Below are 16,914 nucleotides of genomic sequence, written 5' to 3' on the forward strand. Positions count from 1 at the left end.
CTAGAACTGGAGTTATAGATGGCTGCGGGGCACTGCGTGGTTCCTGGGAACTATGCAAACGCAGCAAGCGCTATAACTCCTGAGCTATACTCCCAGCTACTCCCAGGCTGGTGGTTTTTATCCACTGATTGCTGGCTTCTTATATGCCTAGTTTCCCTTAGGAAACTAGGGTCTTTGAGGCAGGGTCTCCATGTAGCCCAGCTTGGTCTTTAGGCAATCCTCCTGTCTCAGCCTCCCAAGTACTGGTATTACAAGTGTGTGTTACCATACCTAGCCATATGCCTACCCATTTTTGATCGGTATCAGACATTAAGAATTTTACACTATTGGGCACTGGGTTGCTGGCATTGCTTCGTTTTGTTGTGTAGTTTAATTCTCTAGAGGATTACCAGCTCTGAAACTGTGGGTGCAGAGTACCCTTTACTCAAGTATTACAGCTATAAAGGTGTGACTACTCCGAGCACCAGAACCAACTCAAAACTGTTCCCAGCTCCAGGGGATCTCCGAGCACAATGTGTCTTGTTCTTTTCAGGTGGGTCCTTCCCTGGTCTCAAACGTTTTCTATCCTGTATACTCAGCCCCAAACTCTCAGAAACGCCGACATACACACGGTCATGTGCTCTCCTCCTTTGGAATGTCTGATTCCTGCGTGCATCCCTATCGTCTCCCGTTTCCTTCCCTGCAGTGCAGTCTGTGGCACACTGGTGCAATTACAGGGCCTGCACTGTTTCTTCCCTTTGAGAGATCAGACTGTCATATCCCCTTAATTCTACAGTGTCTCTAAATCGATGGTCTCAGTGTTCCACACTAAGAGTTTGTTTTCAGCAGAAAAGCAATGCCCGCCTCATCCCAAAGGCGGAACAAAACTTCTGCAAGGTTTTGTTAGCCATTAAACCTATTTATAACTCTCATGATGTCACTACAATCCTATTCCTAGTCAGGGCCCAATCAGTAAACTGTGGAATACTGTGGAAATGGAGGGAAGGAGGGGGAGGAGGGGAACAGGAACGGGTTCTGAGCCTGCTGCTGCTGTCCAACACCTGCTGTCTGTTAGTCTAGGTTTGAATCCCAATCCTGACCCTTCCTGGTATTCTTTTACAAGTTCAGCACAGTGCCCCAGCTTCCTTACTGGCCTAGGTATCCTTACATGTAAGACCCGTGGACTAAGGCCACTATGTTACTTATGGAACAGTATATATAAGAATATATACTCTTTTTACTGTCTGTGAAAACCATCCAGTCCCTTTAGCTATCACCTCTTTAGGGCAAAACAGAATTGGCCAATTCCTTAGAATGGTTTCTACTCCTCGCAGACCTCACAGGCACTAAGCTGTGAGGCTCTGAGGAAGCCACAGTCACCATTCAAACAGCACAGTAAAGGCACATACGAAGCAAGACGCTGCATCCTGTGCCAAGTTCCAAATATTCTCAGTAGTTCCTGTAACAAGTAGAACCCAAACACCCGTCCTTAATAATCTAGCCTATAAATTATTCAGATAAGCGTTTCCTCTCACTTAAAAATGTTTTTTAGATTATTCTGTCTCTATGTGTTTATTTTCCTGCATATATACACATACATCACCTTTGTGTCTGGAGCCTGTGAAGTCAGGAGAGGGTACTGGATTGCCTGTACTATATAAATGACTGTGAGCCACCATGTGGGTTCTGGGAATTGAACCAGGGTCCTCTACAAGAGCAGTCAAGTGCTCCCTTCTAATTTTTTCTAAAGAAAAATCAGTTCTCTATTTTATTATAAATACCACAAATACCATTTTTTCCATGAAAATAAATTTTCTGGTACTCTGCATCATAAATCCTGATCACTGTGTCTGGTCATGAAATAAATTTCTTGTTTTATTATCAATACTGAGAACACCAACTTTCCCTCCTAACTTCTGGGGTTGGGGGTTGCTATCCAGTGAGCTTAATTAAGGGGTCCATTGTCTCTACCTCCCCAGCACTGCGACCTTAAGCACAAGTCACCACACCCAGCCCCTTCCCTCCCTCTATGTGGGCTCTAAGGACTGAACCCAGGTCCTCTTTCAAGAACTTTACCAAATGAACTACTCCTCCAGCCCTTCCCTGATAAACTCTTACAGTTTCTTTAGATTATAGTTTACTAAACTTTGTTTCCTTGGGCAACTAAAGAATGCTTTACAGCTGACTACGTCACTTGCTACTTGCACTTGGGTCAAAGGAGTCACGTTTTTTAGTAAACGTTAGTGGTGGTTTGGTGGAAAACTTTCCTGAGATCAGTTCTTTTTAAACACAGTTTTTTGTGGTCTTAGACCGCCCCTTTATTTCCTCCATCTTCCTCCCTTTCTCTGTTCTGTCTGCATGGCTCTATCACGATGCAGGATTCGCCCTCATACCCCAGAATTTATCATGTACCAAACCTTAGAGCAGAGCGCCATCAGCTGTTACCTGGTGAGATCCGGCGGAAGGCGGACTTTTTACTAGACCCTCTGTGTCGGAGGGACACTTCCGTGGAGCCTGCTTAACTGGTGACAAACGCTCTGAGGTACTGCAGCTGATGAAGTGACGATTTGAAGAACAAATGTAAAAACAAAAAATTACAATAAATGGAAACAAAAATATAGCGATGCAAGTGATGGCAACAGATGCACAAAAGCAAAATGACAGGAAACAGAACCGTGGAAACCCTGGATCTTTCTCAACCAATCGGCATGCTGCTAAGGGGGCGGGGCGACTGGGATTCTTTCAGTGTGGGAGACCCTGTGATTCTGTGTGCATGCTGTCTTTTCTCCTGCCATCCACCCTGCCTCCAGATAAATGTTCAAGAGAATAACCTCCATTTGCTTAATGGCTGAAACCTTTAGTCGTCATCCCAGGAAACTGTCTTCTGGATGAATTTCAAAATTATAGGTCTACATCCAGACCCAGCCCAGCGGCCCCCTTGCTCCTCCCGTTCTTTAGTTGCCCACATTTTGTTTCCCTATCAACATCACAACCAAACAAAACCAATAAACACAAAAACCTCAAAACACAACAGTCAGGACGTCATGATCCACAAGAAACTCTGGAATGCAACATGGAATGTAACACGGAATGAACTCTGTGAGAGAGGCCTAGGACAATCTGTAAACGAGTGCTGCCTCATGAATAAACCAGGAAGCAGGTCGTTAGGGCTGTCATCAGTGCTGACATGCTATCTTAAGTGAGGAGTCTGGAGTGGACCACATTTAGTGTCGTGACTAAGACTAAAGCTTCCCGGGCATTTTGCAAACGGGCCTTCTCTGGCTGGAAGGCTATGCCCTAAGCCAAACTGTTCGATTATTCAATACAAAGAAGGTCATAATCATTGACAATAAAATTCATGTATGAAAATCACACACACAGACACACACAGAGATGAACCTAACTTCACCTGGATGTTATGTTTACATTTTCAGTATAGTCAAGGACATATTCTTGAACAAACCATAATAGCTATTGGGTTAGCACAGAGCTGGCTGGTTAGTGTCAACAAGGGGAACGGGCTGAACATGTACGCATAATATTAACAAGCAACAGGCAGTGTGATCAGTTACCATGTGTCTAGTGGGAGTAGAAGAGGAGACCCAGCCCAGTTACAGTGCCTTCTGTATCTTCTAAGTGACAATGTATCTTCTATGTCATCTTAAGAAGGGAATCTAACCAGGACCTGGTCCCAGCATACCAAGAAAGAAAAGCAAGAAATGGTGGTGGGTTGGAGGGGGAGTAAGAACAGCAGCAACCATGGAGCCCTGCAGGCAGGACCCAAGGAATAGCTTCCCGCCCACTTTATTAACCCCAAGCAAGAACTACGGTCTGAAGCATTGCTACCTTAGTCTAGCCTCATGCTGAGAACCATCAATTCCACTGTATTTAATCACAAAACACTCATGCAAGGGAGCGATACTCAGCAGAACAGAAGCATTCCAAGCCAGCAGTACCCGAATCAGAGCACGCAGACTTGTTTAAACACAGCACTCCTAACCACTCTAGGCCAGCAAAGCTCACAGAGAGACGCCCTCATCATCCGGGCATGTGGTACTCCCTAACCACAGTCCCTCTAGGATGACTCAAGTTAGCTTGTGCGTGTGTGACACTGCGCATGCTATCCTGACTTGAAACCAGCCTTCACTCCCCCAGTCTTACCGAGTGGGTGCTATAGCTTATATTGGGTTAGCTTTCCAGCTGGAGACAGGAAAAGAGAAGGTCTTGCAATTAGACACAACCCTACACTCAGATGTCCCTGGTGAGACACCATACCAAAGTCATGTCTTCTTTCTTCCTTTTGCGTTTTGACATTAACTCTTACCCTCCCAGCGCATGCAACCAGCACAAAGCAAAGTGACGAAGCTGCTCACAGTGTAGTGGGGTGGGAACTACAGCAGAGAGAAGCTGCGCTCCACAGAGGGCAAGGAGGGCCAGTCACTAGCACAGCATCTCCCGTGGCATCGTATACAACCAAGCAAAAGGAAGGCCCTTATGAGATTAATAGCAACACACTGCAATGAAACCTACTTTTAACCTTTTCTCATTTTAATTTGTTTGTGGGAGGATGTGGGGGGGGAGATAACATACATATATAGGTACTATGGCGTGCAAATAGGAGTCAAAGGAGAACTTGTCGGGGCTTAGTTCCTTCCTACCACATGGGTACCATCTTTATCTGCTGAACTGTCATGCCAGACCCTGTTATTATTCTGAGACAAGGTCTCATGCAGTTCAAGCTGGCCTCAAACCTACTATGAAGCCAAGTATGACCTTGAGCTATTTCCCAAGTACTAGAATTACAGGCAGATGCCGCCATGCCTGGCAAAATCAAACCCTTACACCATCTGAGGCATTACTTAAATTGAGTAAGTGATGTCTGTGGCTTAAGAACTCTAACTGATGAGTGGACGGCATGGAAACTCAGCACCTGACTGCTGAGCCAATCATTTCCCCAACCCTCAGAACGGAGACTGGCATCTTATGCTAACTAACAGCAAGCCACTGATGTCTGCCTCCTCATACATAACACAGCACCTAGGACTGCTTGAGCCCGACAGAAAAGCAAACAGCAGATTAATTCTTCGCAGTGCTCTCCCCATAAAGAGTAAGTTTATAAAGCCCAGTTTCTTCTCCCCAACCCTTTCCTACAAGGTAGCAGTTCTTACCCAGTATAATCCCGCTTTGAATGTTTCCTTCTGTAGAGGACGACCAGGACCAAGCTGATGAGTAGAGTGAGGCCAAGGACCACAGCAGTGACAGTGCCCACCACCACCCAAACCAGGAACACCAACAGGTTGTCTAGAGGAGAGAACAGGGTGAGGTTCGGGTACAGGACCGCAGAGAGAAGAAATGGGATTTCAGTAACTTAATGAGCAAGAGTCTCCCTGTGGCAGTTATTTTATTTATCCTCTCTTATTAGCCAAATTCCACAGGGCAGCATCTAAAGATGAACCTCAGCTGGTATACCCACAGCATATCAGTTGAAAATTACCTAGAGAGCCAGTCATTTCTATACCCACAACCCCACTCCAACATTCTGCAGTCAAAGGAAGTCTGGAGTTGCACACAACTGACTCTCTGGCTTAAAACTGCTGAGAGGGGCCGGGCGGTGGTGGCGCACGCCTTTGATCCCAGCACTTGGGAGGCAGAGACAGGCGGATTTCTGAGTTCGAGGCCAGCCTGGTCTACAGAGTGAGTTCCAGGACAGCCAGGGCTACACAGAGAAACCCTGTCTCGAAAAACCAATAAATAAATAAATAAATAAATAAATAAATAAACAAAAAACAACAAAAAAAAACAAAAAACTGCTGAGAGGGGAGAGAATGAAGCCTGCATTCCCTGAGAAATCTCAAACAAGGGAAGAAAATTCTGTATTGCTCTGAAAGACACTGAATATCACCTCAGGCAGTATCAAAATAGCCCCAATCTCCTTTCCGGACAGCCTACCTCATCTAGCCAGAGTAAATCAGGTCTTTCTTGGTCTTAACACTGAACACTAATCTGTCTGAAGTCAGCCACAGGCTCCAGATGGAGGCATGGGAAAGGAAGCCACCTGCTGTACTGAGCAGTTCCCAACCATCGTCTCTGCCAGGCTGAGCCTCCAGTGTCAGCCGAGATGGGAAGCATAGCTGGAAGGCAAAAACCTTCCCTGCAGGACTTGGGGATGTGGCTCATCGGTAAAGTAACTGGCCAGCATTTGTAAGGCTGGGGGTTGATATCTAACACCCATGAAAATAAATTAAAAAAAAAAAAATCTTCCTTCCAAATGCACCTTGAAACATAAATCTTATTCTCCAGCTAACCACAACAAAGCAGACCATCCATCCGTCCATCTGTCCATCCATCCGTCCATCTGTCCATCCATCCATCCATCCATCCGTCCATCCATCAGCCACTGTTGGAAGTTACCTATTTCCACCACGTGGAGCCTAATGTGCCCAGGCCGCACAACAATGTCGGGAGGATTTTTGACATCGCAGATATAGGTGCCATTGTGAACAGCCTGAATATTTTCTATATTGATTGATGCATCTTTCTTGTCAAGGTCCCCAGCCCAGGTGACTCGGTCTTTAAATGGTGGATAATCCCCAATGTACACTTGTCCTTGTGAGTAGTGGAAAAACTGCAAAAAGAAAACAAGAACTCGTGAGCTACTCTCAGAGGCACAGACCCCCGGCATCTGGGAACAGCCACGCTGTGCGGTTAGCTGCTTTTTTTTTAAAAGATCCCCACAGAAAGACATGCAAATCACACAAGGGGTTGGCAAAGGGCCTTTTTACTCTCTTGTCTTTCTGGCTTCTACTATGAGATAACACAACAAGAAAGTCCTTGCCAAATGCCAGGTCTGGTGGTCTTCAGCTTTCCAGACTCCGGATCTAGAAGAAACAAATCTATGTTTCTTATAAATTACCCAGTCCTTGGCTTTTTATTATAGCACAAAAATGGGCTTAGAAAGTATTGTTCACCATAAACCTTGTAGCAACCCGTCCTGCTCTCGCCCTTACCATGCAGTGCTTATCATAACAGTCAATGTTTCACACACAACCCAAGTTCTCTGTTTTCTCTTCAATTCCTACCCGATTTTAGAAAGCCTGATCTCCCAGTGCCTGCCCTGAACTTCACAAATGTGGAACTGGAAGCTCAGAAAACCTCAGTGACCTGCCCAAAGTCACAGGCCTCGGAGACAGAATTTAAACCCAGCTTTGATTCACAGTCCATGTGATTACTGTTGGTTAGCATCAATCCTGATGGGTTACATTTTGCCTGCTCAAAGTCAGTTGCTGTCTTCCTTTCTCTCTTTCTCCCCAATCTCCAGCAAGAAAATAAACAATAAATTGTCAACCTAGTAAACAAGTTTTTTTTTTTAATAATCTAGTTTTCCGTTCATTCTGTTATCATCTCCAAATACTCCCTTAACTCGCACTCTGAACCAGCGACACACATCCCACACACATCTGCAGGAGGAGAAGGAACAGGTACTATATGCCAATCCATGGACCAGACTGGAGGAGGACAGGCAGCAAAGGTTCTTATCTCTAAAGATATAGACGGGAAGTGGGACTGAAGGGAGAAGGCAGAACAATCATGACCCAATCTCACAGAGCCACTTCAAAGAACACAGTTACCCTCAAAGAACAGAGCGGGAAAGAGAGGAGAAGAAAACTCAGTTCAGTGCTGTCAAGTCTGGAACCTGACTTCATGCAGAGGAAAGCTGGAGTCAGCACCAGGAGCATCTTGCTGCATCAGAACGTGGCAGAGGGTATCCTATGGGAAAATGGAACATATGTTCCAGGGCAAGTGTCTCTGCTTCTCGAGTCACTGGTGTATCATGGGGACCCTACTTTCACCACTTCACCCAACCTCACCCTAGGGACCTCCAAACAGGCTTAGGAGACAGTACAAACATTTGGGGAACACATTCAAATCACATACTCATCAGCCAAAGAAGAGTCACCATTTTGAGTTTTTTTTGGGGGGAACCCTGACCATTCTAAGAACCCACTTTTTACACCAGGCTGGCCTCAAACTCACAGAAATCCCCCTGCTTTTGCCTTCCAAGTGCTGGGATTAAAGATGTAAGCCACCATGCCTGGCCCAAGAGTTAGATACTCTTACTTAATGATGGTGGCATTCTTTTCCTACCTAGTGCTGACAACCTAAAATGTACAACATTGCTAAAGCAGGTACCACTATCCAAAGGACACACAACGGATCAACAGGAAAACAGTAACATGAATTCTCTACATTAGACATCATATTGAGAACTTTCCTTTTCTCGATACCGTTCTATGGGTGGTTTTACTAGCTCCATTTTATAGAATGAATGGGAACAGTTGGCCCATGTTTGACAAGAATCCACTTACGTAGTAGCTAGACTAGCTTCTAGCAGGTCACTGATTTTCTGTGATGACTAATCTCAATTATTCATGAAATCTAAAAAGATAGATGTTTTTCTGAATATGCCTATGGGAGATTATTATATTGACTTAGTTAATTGATATGGGAAGATTTGCCCACTGTAGGTGGTATCATTCCCTAGGCTGGGATTGACAGTATAAAAAGGAGAAAGTGAGCTGAGTGTGCATTTGTCATCCCCTGCTTCCCTCCTGCCACTGTGATGTGACCAGCCACTTCTAGCTCTGCTGTCGTGTCTTTCCTCTACAACAGAGTATGCTATTGAATTACGAACCAAAATAAAACCCTTTCTCCTTCAAGTTGCCTTGGTCAGTATTTTACCACAGCAACAAAAAGAAAAGAAAACCAACACTAACACATGTTCTGTCCAAACTCTTAGCATTTCCCTTCTGCTGTCAGCATGCTGTGTCTGTCAGCATCCTGGAACTACAGGCCAGGCGGATTCTCATTATACCCAGGGAAGAGCAGAGACAGATATAGATAGATATCATAAAATAAATAGATATTAAAAACGGGGCAAATGTAAGCTGAAAAGATGTGGGATAAAGCATGGTCCAACAGAGTGTTCTGTGCACACTCCAAATGGGATCTGATGGACTGAAGTGGGGGTGAGGGGACACGATACACGGACGATGACCACAGGGAAAGGGAGATACTTAAAAAGACAAGGAAACATGCTGCATTAAGAGATGCTGAGCAACTCTTAATTCTGGAACATTCTGAAGGAAGAGAAGAAAGCCCTGAAGTATCTCATTTCAGAAGTGGATGCTCTGAGTGAATCACTGCAGAACAGCAGAGCAGTCTACAAGAAACAATGAACACAGGCGGAAGAGGAGGGAGCTGGGGCAGAATGGGTGAGGGGCGTGGTCCTTACCGACACTGCGCTGTCAGTGCCGTCTGGCTGGAAGCTCCAGGAGACCGTGGTCAACCATCCAGTTGTATTAGGAGAGTCGAACGTGCATGTCAGCTTCCCTTGTGTCCCGTTCACCACAAAGATTTCTTTAGGAGTATGTACCTCCAAGGCTGATATTCTAGCTGTCACTGAAGAGGGAAAAACAAAAAACAAAGTTCAAAAGCAGGATTTGGCAGAAATATCCCTGTACATATTTACCAAAGAGAGAGATCTTACTGGGTTTCTTCAGAGTTATTGTTCACTGTCTGTTTTTTTGTTTGTTGGTTGGTTGGTTGTTTTTTTTTTAATTGTTTGTGAGATGTTGTTTATTTGAAGACAAAGTCTTAATACGGAGCCCAAGCTGGCCTTGAATTCAGAATCCTCCTGCTCTGGACTATAGACATGATTATTTTTAGTTAATTTTGAGTTTTTATTAATTAAATATTTTTCACTAATATGGCTATCATAAAAAACAAAACAAAAACTTTTTTTAAATTAACAGACAAACCAGGTATGGTAGCAAATGCCTTTAATCCTAGCACTCCAGAGGCAGAGGCAGTAAGATCTTTGTGAGTTTGAGGACAGCCTTGTTTACACAGTAAATTCCAGGTTAGCCAGAGAGATATAGTAAGACCCTGTCTGGGGGTAAAGTCCTTTGGGGGCTGGAAAGATGGCTCAGCAGTTTTGAGGACTTGGTGCTCTTGTAGAGTACCTGGACCCAATTCTCATACATATAAAACAAAATAAATAAATCTTAAAAACAGGCAAGAAAAACAGTAAATGCAGTTTCGTGTTTCCAGAAACCTGTAGGCAAAATGTAGGCAAAGAGCTACAAAGTCCATCCCCTCCTCCAGTGTCCTCTGTTATAACATCTGGTATCAGTGTGGTACCCTTGCCTCGATTATAAACATAGTGCTACAGTACTGTTAACTGAGGTCTCTAGTTTACATTAGGGTTCATTCTTGTAAAGACGATCTTTCTAAGTCCTATGGATTTTAACAATGACTGTAACAATGCATAACCCTCACTAAGGTATCATATATAATATTTCACTCTCCTGAACATCTCTGAGTGCCTCTGATTAAGCAATGCCCTCAAGCTCCTGGGAACACTGGCCTTTTTCGGCCTCTAGATTTTTTTCTCCTTCACAGCAGTGTATAGCGGGAGTCACGCTATAGATAGCCTTTCTGAGTGACTCAGCAATATTGTCTCAGGCTTCCTTCATGTCTTTTCTCCTTTTCTTTCTTTCTTTTTTTTTTTTTTTTTTTTTTTTTTTTGGTTTTTCGAGACAGGGTTTCTCTGTATAGCCCTGGTTGTCCTGGAACTCACTCTGCAGACCAGGCTGGCCTCGAACTCAGAAATCCGCCTGCCTCTGCCTCCCAAGTGCTGGGATTAAAGACATGTGCCACCACTGCCCGGCTTTTTTTTTTTTTCCCTCCATGTCTTTCAACACAGCTATAGCAAAATATCTAATACAATGGGAAACACTCTCACTGTGCCACAGATTCACAGATTATCATTCAACCACTTGCCTCCTTGGGTAGCTGGGTATGGTGGGGCAGACCTTTAATCCCAGCACTCAGGAGGCAGGGGCAGGCAGGTCTCTGACAGTCTGAGGCCAGCCTAATCTACAAAGTGAGTTCCAGAACAGAAAACTCGGGAGGGGAGGAGGAGGCAGGGAGAACGTCTTGGGATTTCTCTGGTGGACTGTTTTTATGACATGAATGTCTTATTCTTACGTATTTAGACAGTTTTTATATTCATCTAACATACTGCAATTGTTATCGAATTAAGCTTTACTCACATTTATATTTAAAGCACTATTTAAATTTAAACTAATCTTAACTGATACTCTTCCTGATATTAAAGGACTCAAGGCAGGAAAATGTATATTTAGTTTTTGAGTGAAACCACCCTTAAAATTTCCCTGTGCTAGGGACATGGGGTACTCTAGACATTTCTGATCACACTGGTTTTGGTTTGCATTTTACCCTCCATGTTTGTTCAGTTAGCCTAAGCCCAGGAAACACTTATTTAAATGTGTCTACCATTTTGTGATTTTTAAATGCCTCTTTTTTGTCCCTCAAGATCTGTAATCAGAGGCCAGTGCAGGGCAGTTAGAGGAGGCAGCCTCAGTAAGGCGGCTGGCATTTGGAACAGAGGCACGTTCACAGGCTAAATGCGTTTGTCCTGAAACTATTAACTTAAAAACACCCATCTGCAAAATAAGGTATTCTTCTAAGAAACAGTTTGGCATAAATACCTGCTGTGTTCAGATACCCTCAGAATGAACAGACCAGCACTGTCACGGGGACGACGGCCATTTTCTCCCTGAGGGTTTAACTGTGACTCCAGCCAAGAAGAATAAGAGCACCCCCTCATTCCTCCCAACCATCTTGCAAATGTTTATTCTCAGAATATAATGGGTACTTTGGCTATTCTTTTAAATAAACTGATAGCCACACTGCATCAGGGAAATTTTTTCTACTCTATGAGGGTGGATTATTATTATAGGGAACAATGGATTATTATTTGTGGTCCAGACCTCAAAATAAGCCTTTCTTTGAGACTAGAAGCAAACAAAAGACGTTCCTTGCAGTGGGCAGGCAGGAAAGCAGCCCGGGGGACGTGGGTTTCAGAACCCGTGACAAAGCACAAGACAGACCAGTTAACCAGCTCGCTGCAGGAGCCTAGCTTGCTGCACTGGCTTAACTCCATGTGGTTTTGACACATTTTTCCTCAGATGGTGGGAACTGCAAGTCCCACTCTCTAAAGTCCATAAACAAAATTTCTCCAGGATTTTTAAGTTAGAGCCTTGCCTCTGGGCCCACTTGCAAAGGGCTCTTTCCTTGAACTATTGCATACGAAACCGGGTAGCTAGGTAAGATCCCTGAGATCTGGAGACTGGAAGCCTGCCACAGGGCGAGATGTCAAAGCCAGCCTAGCCTACACAATGAGAGCCAGGTGGCAGAGTTTAAAGTCAAGAATTTTGAGAAAAAGCCTAGTCAGATACCTAAATAGGTTCTCAGCAGTATATGTAAGATGGGCCTGATTTAATTACTTTAAGCTGGTGGGTAAAGCCATTCTGAAACAGCTTATCACCATGAACACACACACACAGCCCTTAGAGCCTCACTATGAATTCTAACCCCAGACAGTCCCAGTCCAGTGTATACCTTTTTCTCATAAGGAAATCCAACTCGGCTTTACATCCCCACTCCTCCAACCAAAATGTTCTTGCTAAGGAGTGAAAACAACCCTCACATGGCTTAATCAACGGTCAAGTTCTGACTCTTATCAGACAGAGTTCCTCCTTGCTCCTTGACATCTTATGGTCTGGCTCTGGAAGGTTTTTCTCCCTGGATTCTTACCTCAGGGCTTACTCCTTCCCTGCTCTCCTCATCTCTAAGCTCCAGGACACTCTGACCCATGTGCACTTAGCGTTCCTCTCTGTGACTTCATCTCGCTTCAGGGCTCCTAAAAGTGGCCACTCAGAACACATAAATTTGAAATGCCCAAACCAAGCCCCTAATTCTAGTACGGTAGGCCGGCTTTCCGTTAACCTCTCTCGCTGTCAGTGGCAAGGCCAGACCCAGACTTGCCCTGACTCCTTTTCCTCACAAATTCCAAAGCTGTCTAAAACCCACATTCTCCATCCTTTAACACAGTTTCAGTCTCTCCAGGACTCAGTGCTGGTCTCGGTCTAAGCCAGCCAGCACTTTCACATAGAAGACTGCAATGGCCTCCTAACTGGTGTTTTTACTTCCCTCTCTACCCACGAAACTGCAAGTGTTCCACAGAGAGGTCAGGAAGGCTCTGTTTCAAAACATAGGTAAGATCTTATCGCTCCTCCCTACGTGACACAGAATCAGGCCAGTCCTCACATCCCTTGAGGCCTTAACCCCCACCTCTCCAAACTCTGGAATGTGTGGCAGCATTCACTCCTCTGAAGCTAGGAATGTATCTCAGTAGGGAGAGCACCATGAAGGACAAGCCTGGGAGTATCTCAGAAAACCAGGATGCAGAGAGATAAAGGGAAAGCATTGTGTCAAATGCTCTGCGTAGCTATCTCAGGAGAAAGCCTGGGGAGGAAACCCTTGCTTAAGCCTGCACAAGTCTCTATGCAGTAACAGCGGCTGGAGTCCATCCGACTCTTACCAAGCACACTGCAACCATTCCTCCGCTTAAACTTGCATGTGTCTGTCTCTCTCTCTCTCCTTCTTTCTTTCTTTCTCCCTTTCTTTCTTTTCTCTTTCTTTCTTTCTTTCTTTCTTTCTTTCTTTCTTTCTTTCTTTCTATCTTAAGCTAAAAATTCCCTTTTTTTTTTTATTCCTGGTACCACTATTACAATTTACAGGGCAACATAACCAGAGTAAGGGAAAGGAAAAGCTACAACAGGTAAAAGACTCTGGCATGTCTGTGTAATTGACACTACACTGCATTAATGAACAGCTGCACATTTTGTGAACTGTGCTGTGACAGTCCCGAACAAGAAGGGCTTCCTGATTAAGCTGTAGTGGCGTTTCTGGCTATGAACCATTGCTCTGTGGCAGATTTTTACAGTTCCTCTAAAGTATCGAAGAAGACCTGCTCAAAGTAACCGAGAGCTTTCCTGACAACTCCTCCCTCTCTTCTGTAGCCATTTTCTGCTGTTAAACCCTCTGCTTCCATATCTAACGCTTCCACCACAGATCAAAAGCTACCCCCATGCAGACTATCTTAAGCATCCTCTAACACTGCCCTCATTCACGGACCTGTATTGTGATGCTTGTTATCCACTCTAATGTCCAAAGTCATTACAGTTTCCACCACCACTAGTTACCTCCACCACATCCACCACCTTGGTCTCCATATCCTGGTCTACCATCATAGCCTCCTCTACTATTGTAACCATGGCCACCAGCACAGTTACCACCATCACCTTCAAATCCTTCACATCCACCATCACTTCTGTAACTACCTCTGCAGCCACCATCTCTGCCACCATAGCCTCCTCTTCCACCAAAGTTTCCTCCAGGACCTGTAAGTTGCCATATCCTCCTCCCCAACCTCTCTGCAACCCAGCAGACTGAATCTCTGCACAGTTAGACCTCTCCGTGGTCAGCAGATGCGTCTCTTGTTTAGAAACGGCCCTTCTCACATCACAGTTATGCTCATTGACAACTGTGGTATTTCTGAACAATAATTTCATCAACTGTGTCAAGATCATCAAAAGCTACAAAAGCAAATCCTCTTTTTCCCACTCTGTCTGACTTCCAGGACTTGGATGGTTTCAATCTACCTTACTTTTTCTAAGTAGTCTCTCAGATTATGTTCTTCAGTATCCTCTTTAATACCACCAGAATTTTCTTCACTGTTCAACGGGCACCAGGCTTTATAGAGTCTCTAGAAACTGCTCCTTGGTTCTTCCACAACCATCAAGTTTGCGTGGCGGGCACACATGACTACATCCGCCTGGCCAACACAGGAGCAAGTCACAAAACCGAACTCCCTGGGATGTTTCGTTGAAGGTCTCTCATCTCCACAAAACCTGTAACGGTCCTGAGTCTCAGAATATTCTTTTAAATATCATCTGTGGTTTTGAAGCTTAGCACACCAATAAACAGCTTCCTCAACTGCTCCTGTTCCTTTGGGTCATGACTCCATTTTGAGACCTGACTCACCTCTTCCAACTCAAGTTCAAATCTGCAAGTGGTTTCTATTCACTAGCAGCAACCAGCTTTTACCAAGCACACTGCAACAGTTTCTCTTGCTTAAACCTGCACGTGGTTTCTATGCAATAGCAGAGTCTAGAATCCAATGTGCTTTTACACACTGCAATTGTTTTACACACTGCAATTGTTGTTTCTGACCTTCCACAACGAGTGGGAAGGGCACCTTTGTTAAGAAATGTTCTCCTGTGTGAACAACGAGAGAAGCTAGAAAGCAGGTGTCCCTCTAAGGTTACATTCCATGCAGCCCAAGCAAAGGGTGGGTTCATTGGTTTCTTAAACAATTAGGAATGGCTTGCTTTGTCCTGCCTGCCCCCCCTTTAATTATTATAGTGGAAGATCACAGTTAAATCATTGTGGATTCAGACAGCTTGGCCTCAGAGTCATAAACGGGAGTTCTCAGGGTCTAATTACAATGTCTACACATGCAAATGTGAAGAGCACCAAGACATAGAAAGAACTGTGCTAAGCTACATTCCAAGTCACTAAAGGCTGAAATCTCAATGTGAAAAAAAAATATCAAATATATCCCTTTCAGATCTAGAATTTATAATTATGAGATCATGGCCAAAGTGGCTATTATCTTAGATGTCTACCAACTGATGAATGGACAATGAAATGTAAATATATACAATGGACTTTATTCAGCTGTAAAGAACCTGAAATTATGATGTGTAAGAAATGGGTAGAACTGGAGAACACATAAAGTGAGGTAACCCAAGCTCAGAAAGACAAACCATGTATTCTTTCTTATATCCAGATTCTATCTTAGGATTTTCTTTATGTGCGTTTAAGTAAAGTGTGTACAGAACCAAGGAGACTTAAAAGGGCCTGTGAGGGGGGAAAAGAGATTCTTTAGTTTGGGAGGGAAAGGGGAATAGAACAGATATGTTACAAACCCAGAAGAGTTGAGGTGGTGGGGGGAGGCAGAGAGATGGGAGGGGAGAGGATGGTGGAGAATGTCAACCAAAAATAATGATGTACTAAAAAGAAACACGTGGGAATCTGATACTTCTCAAGATAATGAGGAAATAAACGTTGAGGCTAGATAGCTGAGAGAGTCAAAGTGCTTGCTGCACAAGTCTGGTAACCGAGTTCCATACCCAGAGTGCCAAGTTGGCTTGACCATGTAAGGGATAGTATGACATAGTTTCCTGCCCCGCAAACTGAGCCAGCAGTGCATGGGCCTCCATGACTGTCGATGGTTGCTGTGGCATATGGCTTGTTTGTGTAATAGTGTACATATTTTCATGTTCCTCCTTCAAGGAATGTCCTCTCTGCCAAGGTTAATGACTCCATAATAATCAGAGACAGCATGAGTCTGGGAGGTGAGGGTGTGTCTAATGTCTCAGCAAAATGTGACCTTCAGGACAGCCCTTAAGGCTGTGGGAAAGAACGCTGAAAACATGAGTCCAAAAAATATATAATTTCTCAACTATGCAACATATAAGGATCCAATACGAATTGTATAATGCGCTTCACAGACCTAAAGGAACTGAGGCAGCTGAACTATAAGCTAGCTTGTCAGAAAGATACTAAGGAAGGCGATAAAGAGATTTAGGGAGTAGTGATCACAGGGCAAGATCCCATCCAGCTAACTTTTTTGTTGTTGTTGTTTATACTTACAAAGGCAAGTAGATTCCTAAGTTCAAGGTCAGCCTGGGACAGAGGGAGTTTAGGTTCAGAGCTGGGTCCCACTCAGCTATCTTATTGTTTGTGCTTGCTATCTCTAAGAATCAAGGGGCTGGAGTCATAAGATGCGGATCCATGAGGTAATCAGAAGGGAACCTGGGTAATGATGGAATTTATATGTAAAAGACTGGGCTTTTGATCTGCAAGAGACATGCTACCCAGAGAGTTTTTAGAATAGCAAGAGAAAGCTGTCTCAAGCAGAGTAGAACACAGTAAGCAATC

The 16,914-nt window shown here is 44.2% G+C and overlaps 1 protein-coding gene across 1 annotated transcript in view; it reads right to left on the bottom strand.

The window, feature by feature from the left end:
• Positions 1 to 16,914, bottom strand: part of Mpzl1 (myelin protein zero like 1) — a 41,238-nt gene that overhangs the window by 6,480 nt on the left and 17,844 nt on the right. The window contains exons 2-5 of the mRNA XM_028759346.1: positions 9,272 to 9,438; positions 6,391 to 6,604; positions 5,148 to 5,280; positions 2,425 to 2,530 (exon numbers count right to left, since the gene is read on the bottom strand). Of these exons, the coding sequence (XP_028615179.1) occupies positions 2,425 to 2,530; positions 5,148 to 5,280; positions 6,391 to 6,604; positions 9,272 to 9,438 (620 nt within the window). The remainder of the gene's footprint in view (positions 1 to 2,424; positions 2,531 to 5,147; positions 5,281 to 6,390; positions 6,605 to 9,271; positions 9,439 to 16,914) is intronic.

This window comes from Grammomys surdaster, unplaced genomic scaffold, assembly GCF_004785775.1.
Source record: "Grammomys surdaster isolate TR1022 unplaced genomic scaffold, NIH_TR_1.0 130, whole genome shotgun sequence".
Classification (NCBI taxonomy): domain Eukaryota; kingdom Metazoa; phylum Chordata; class Mammalia; order Rodentia; family Muridae; genus Grammomys; species Grammomys surdaster.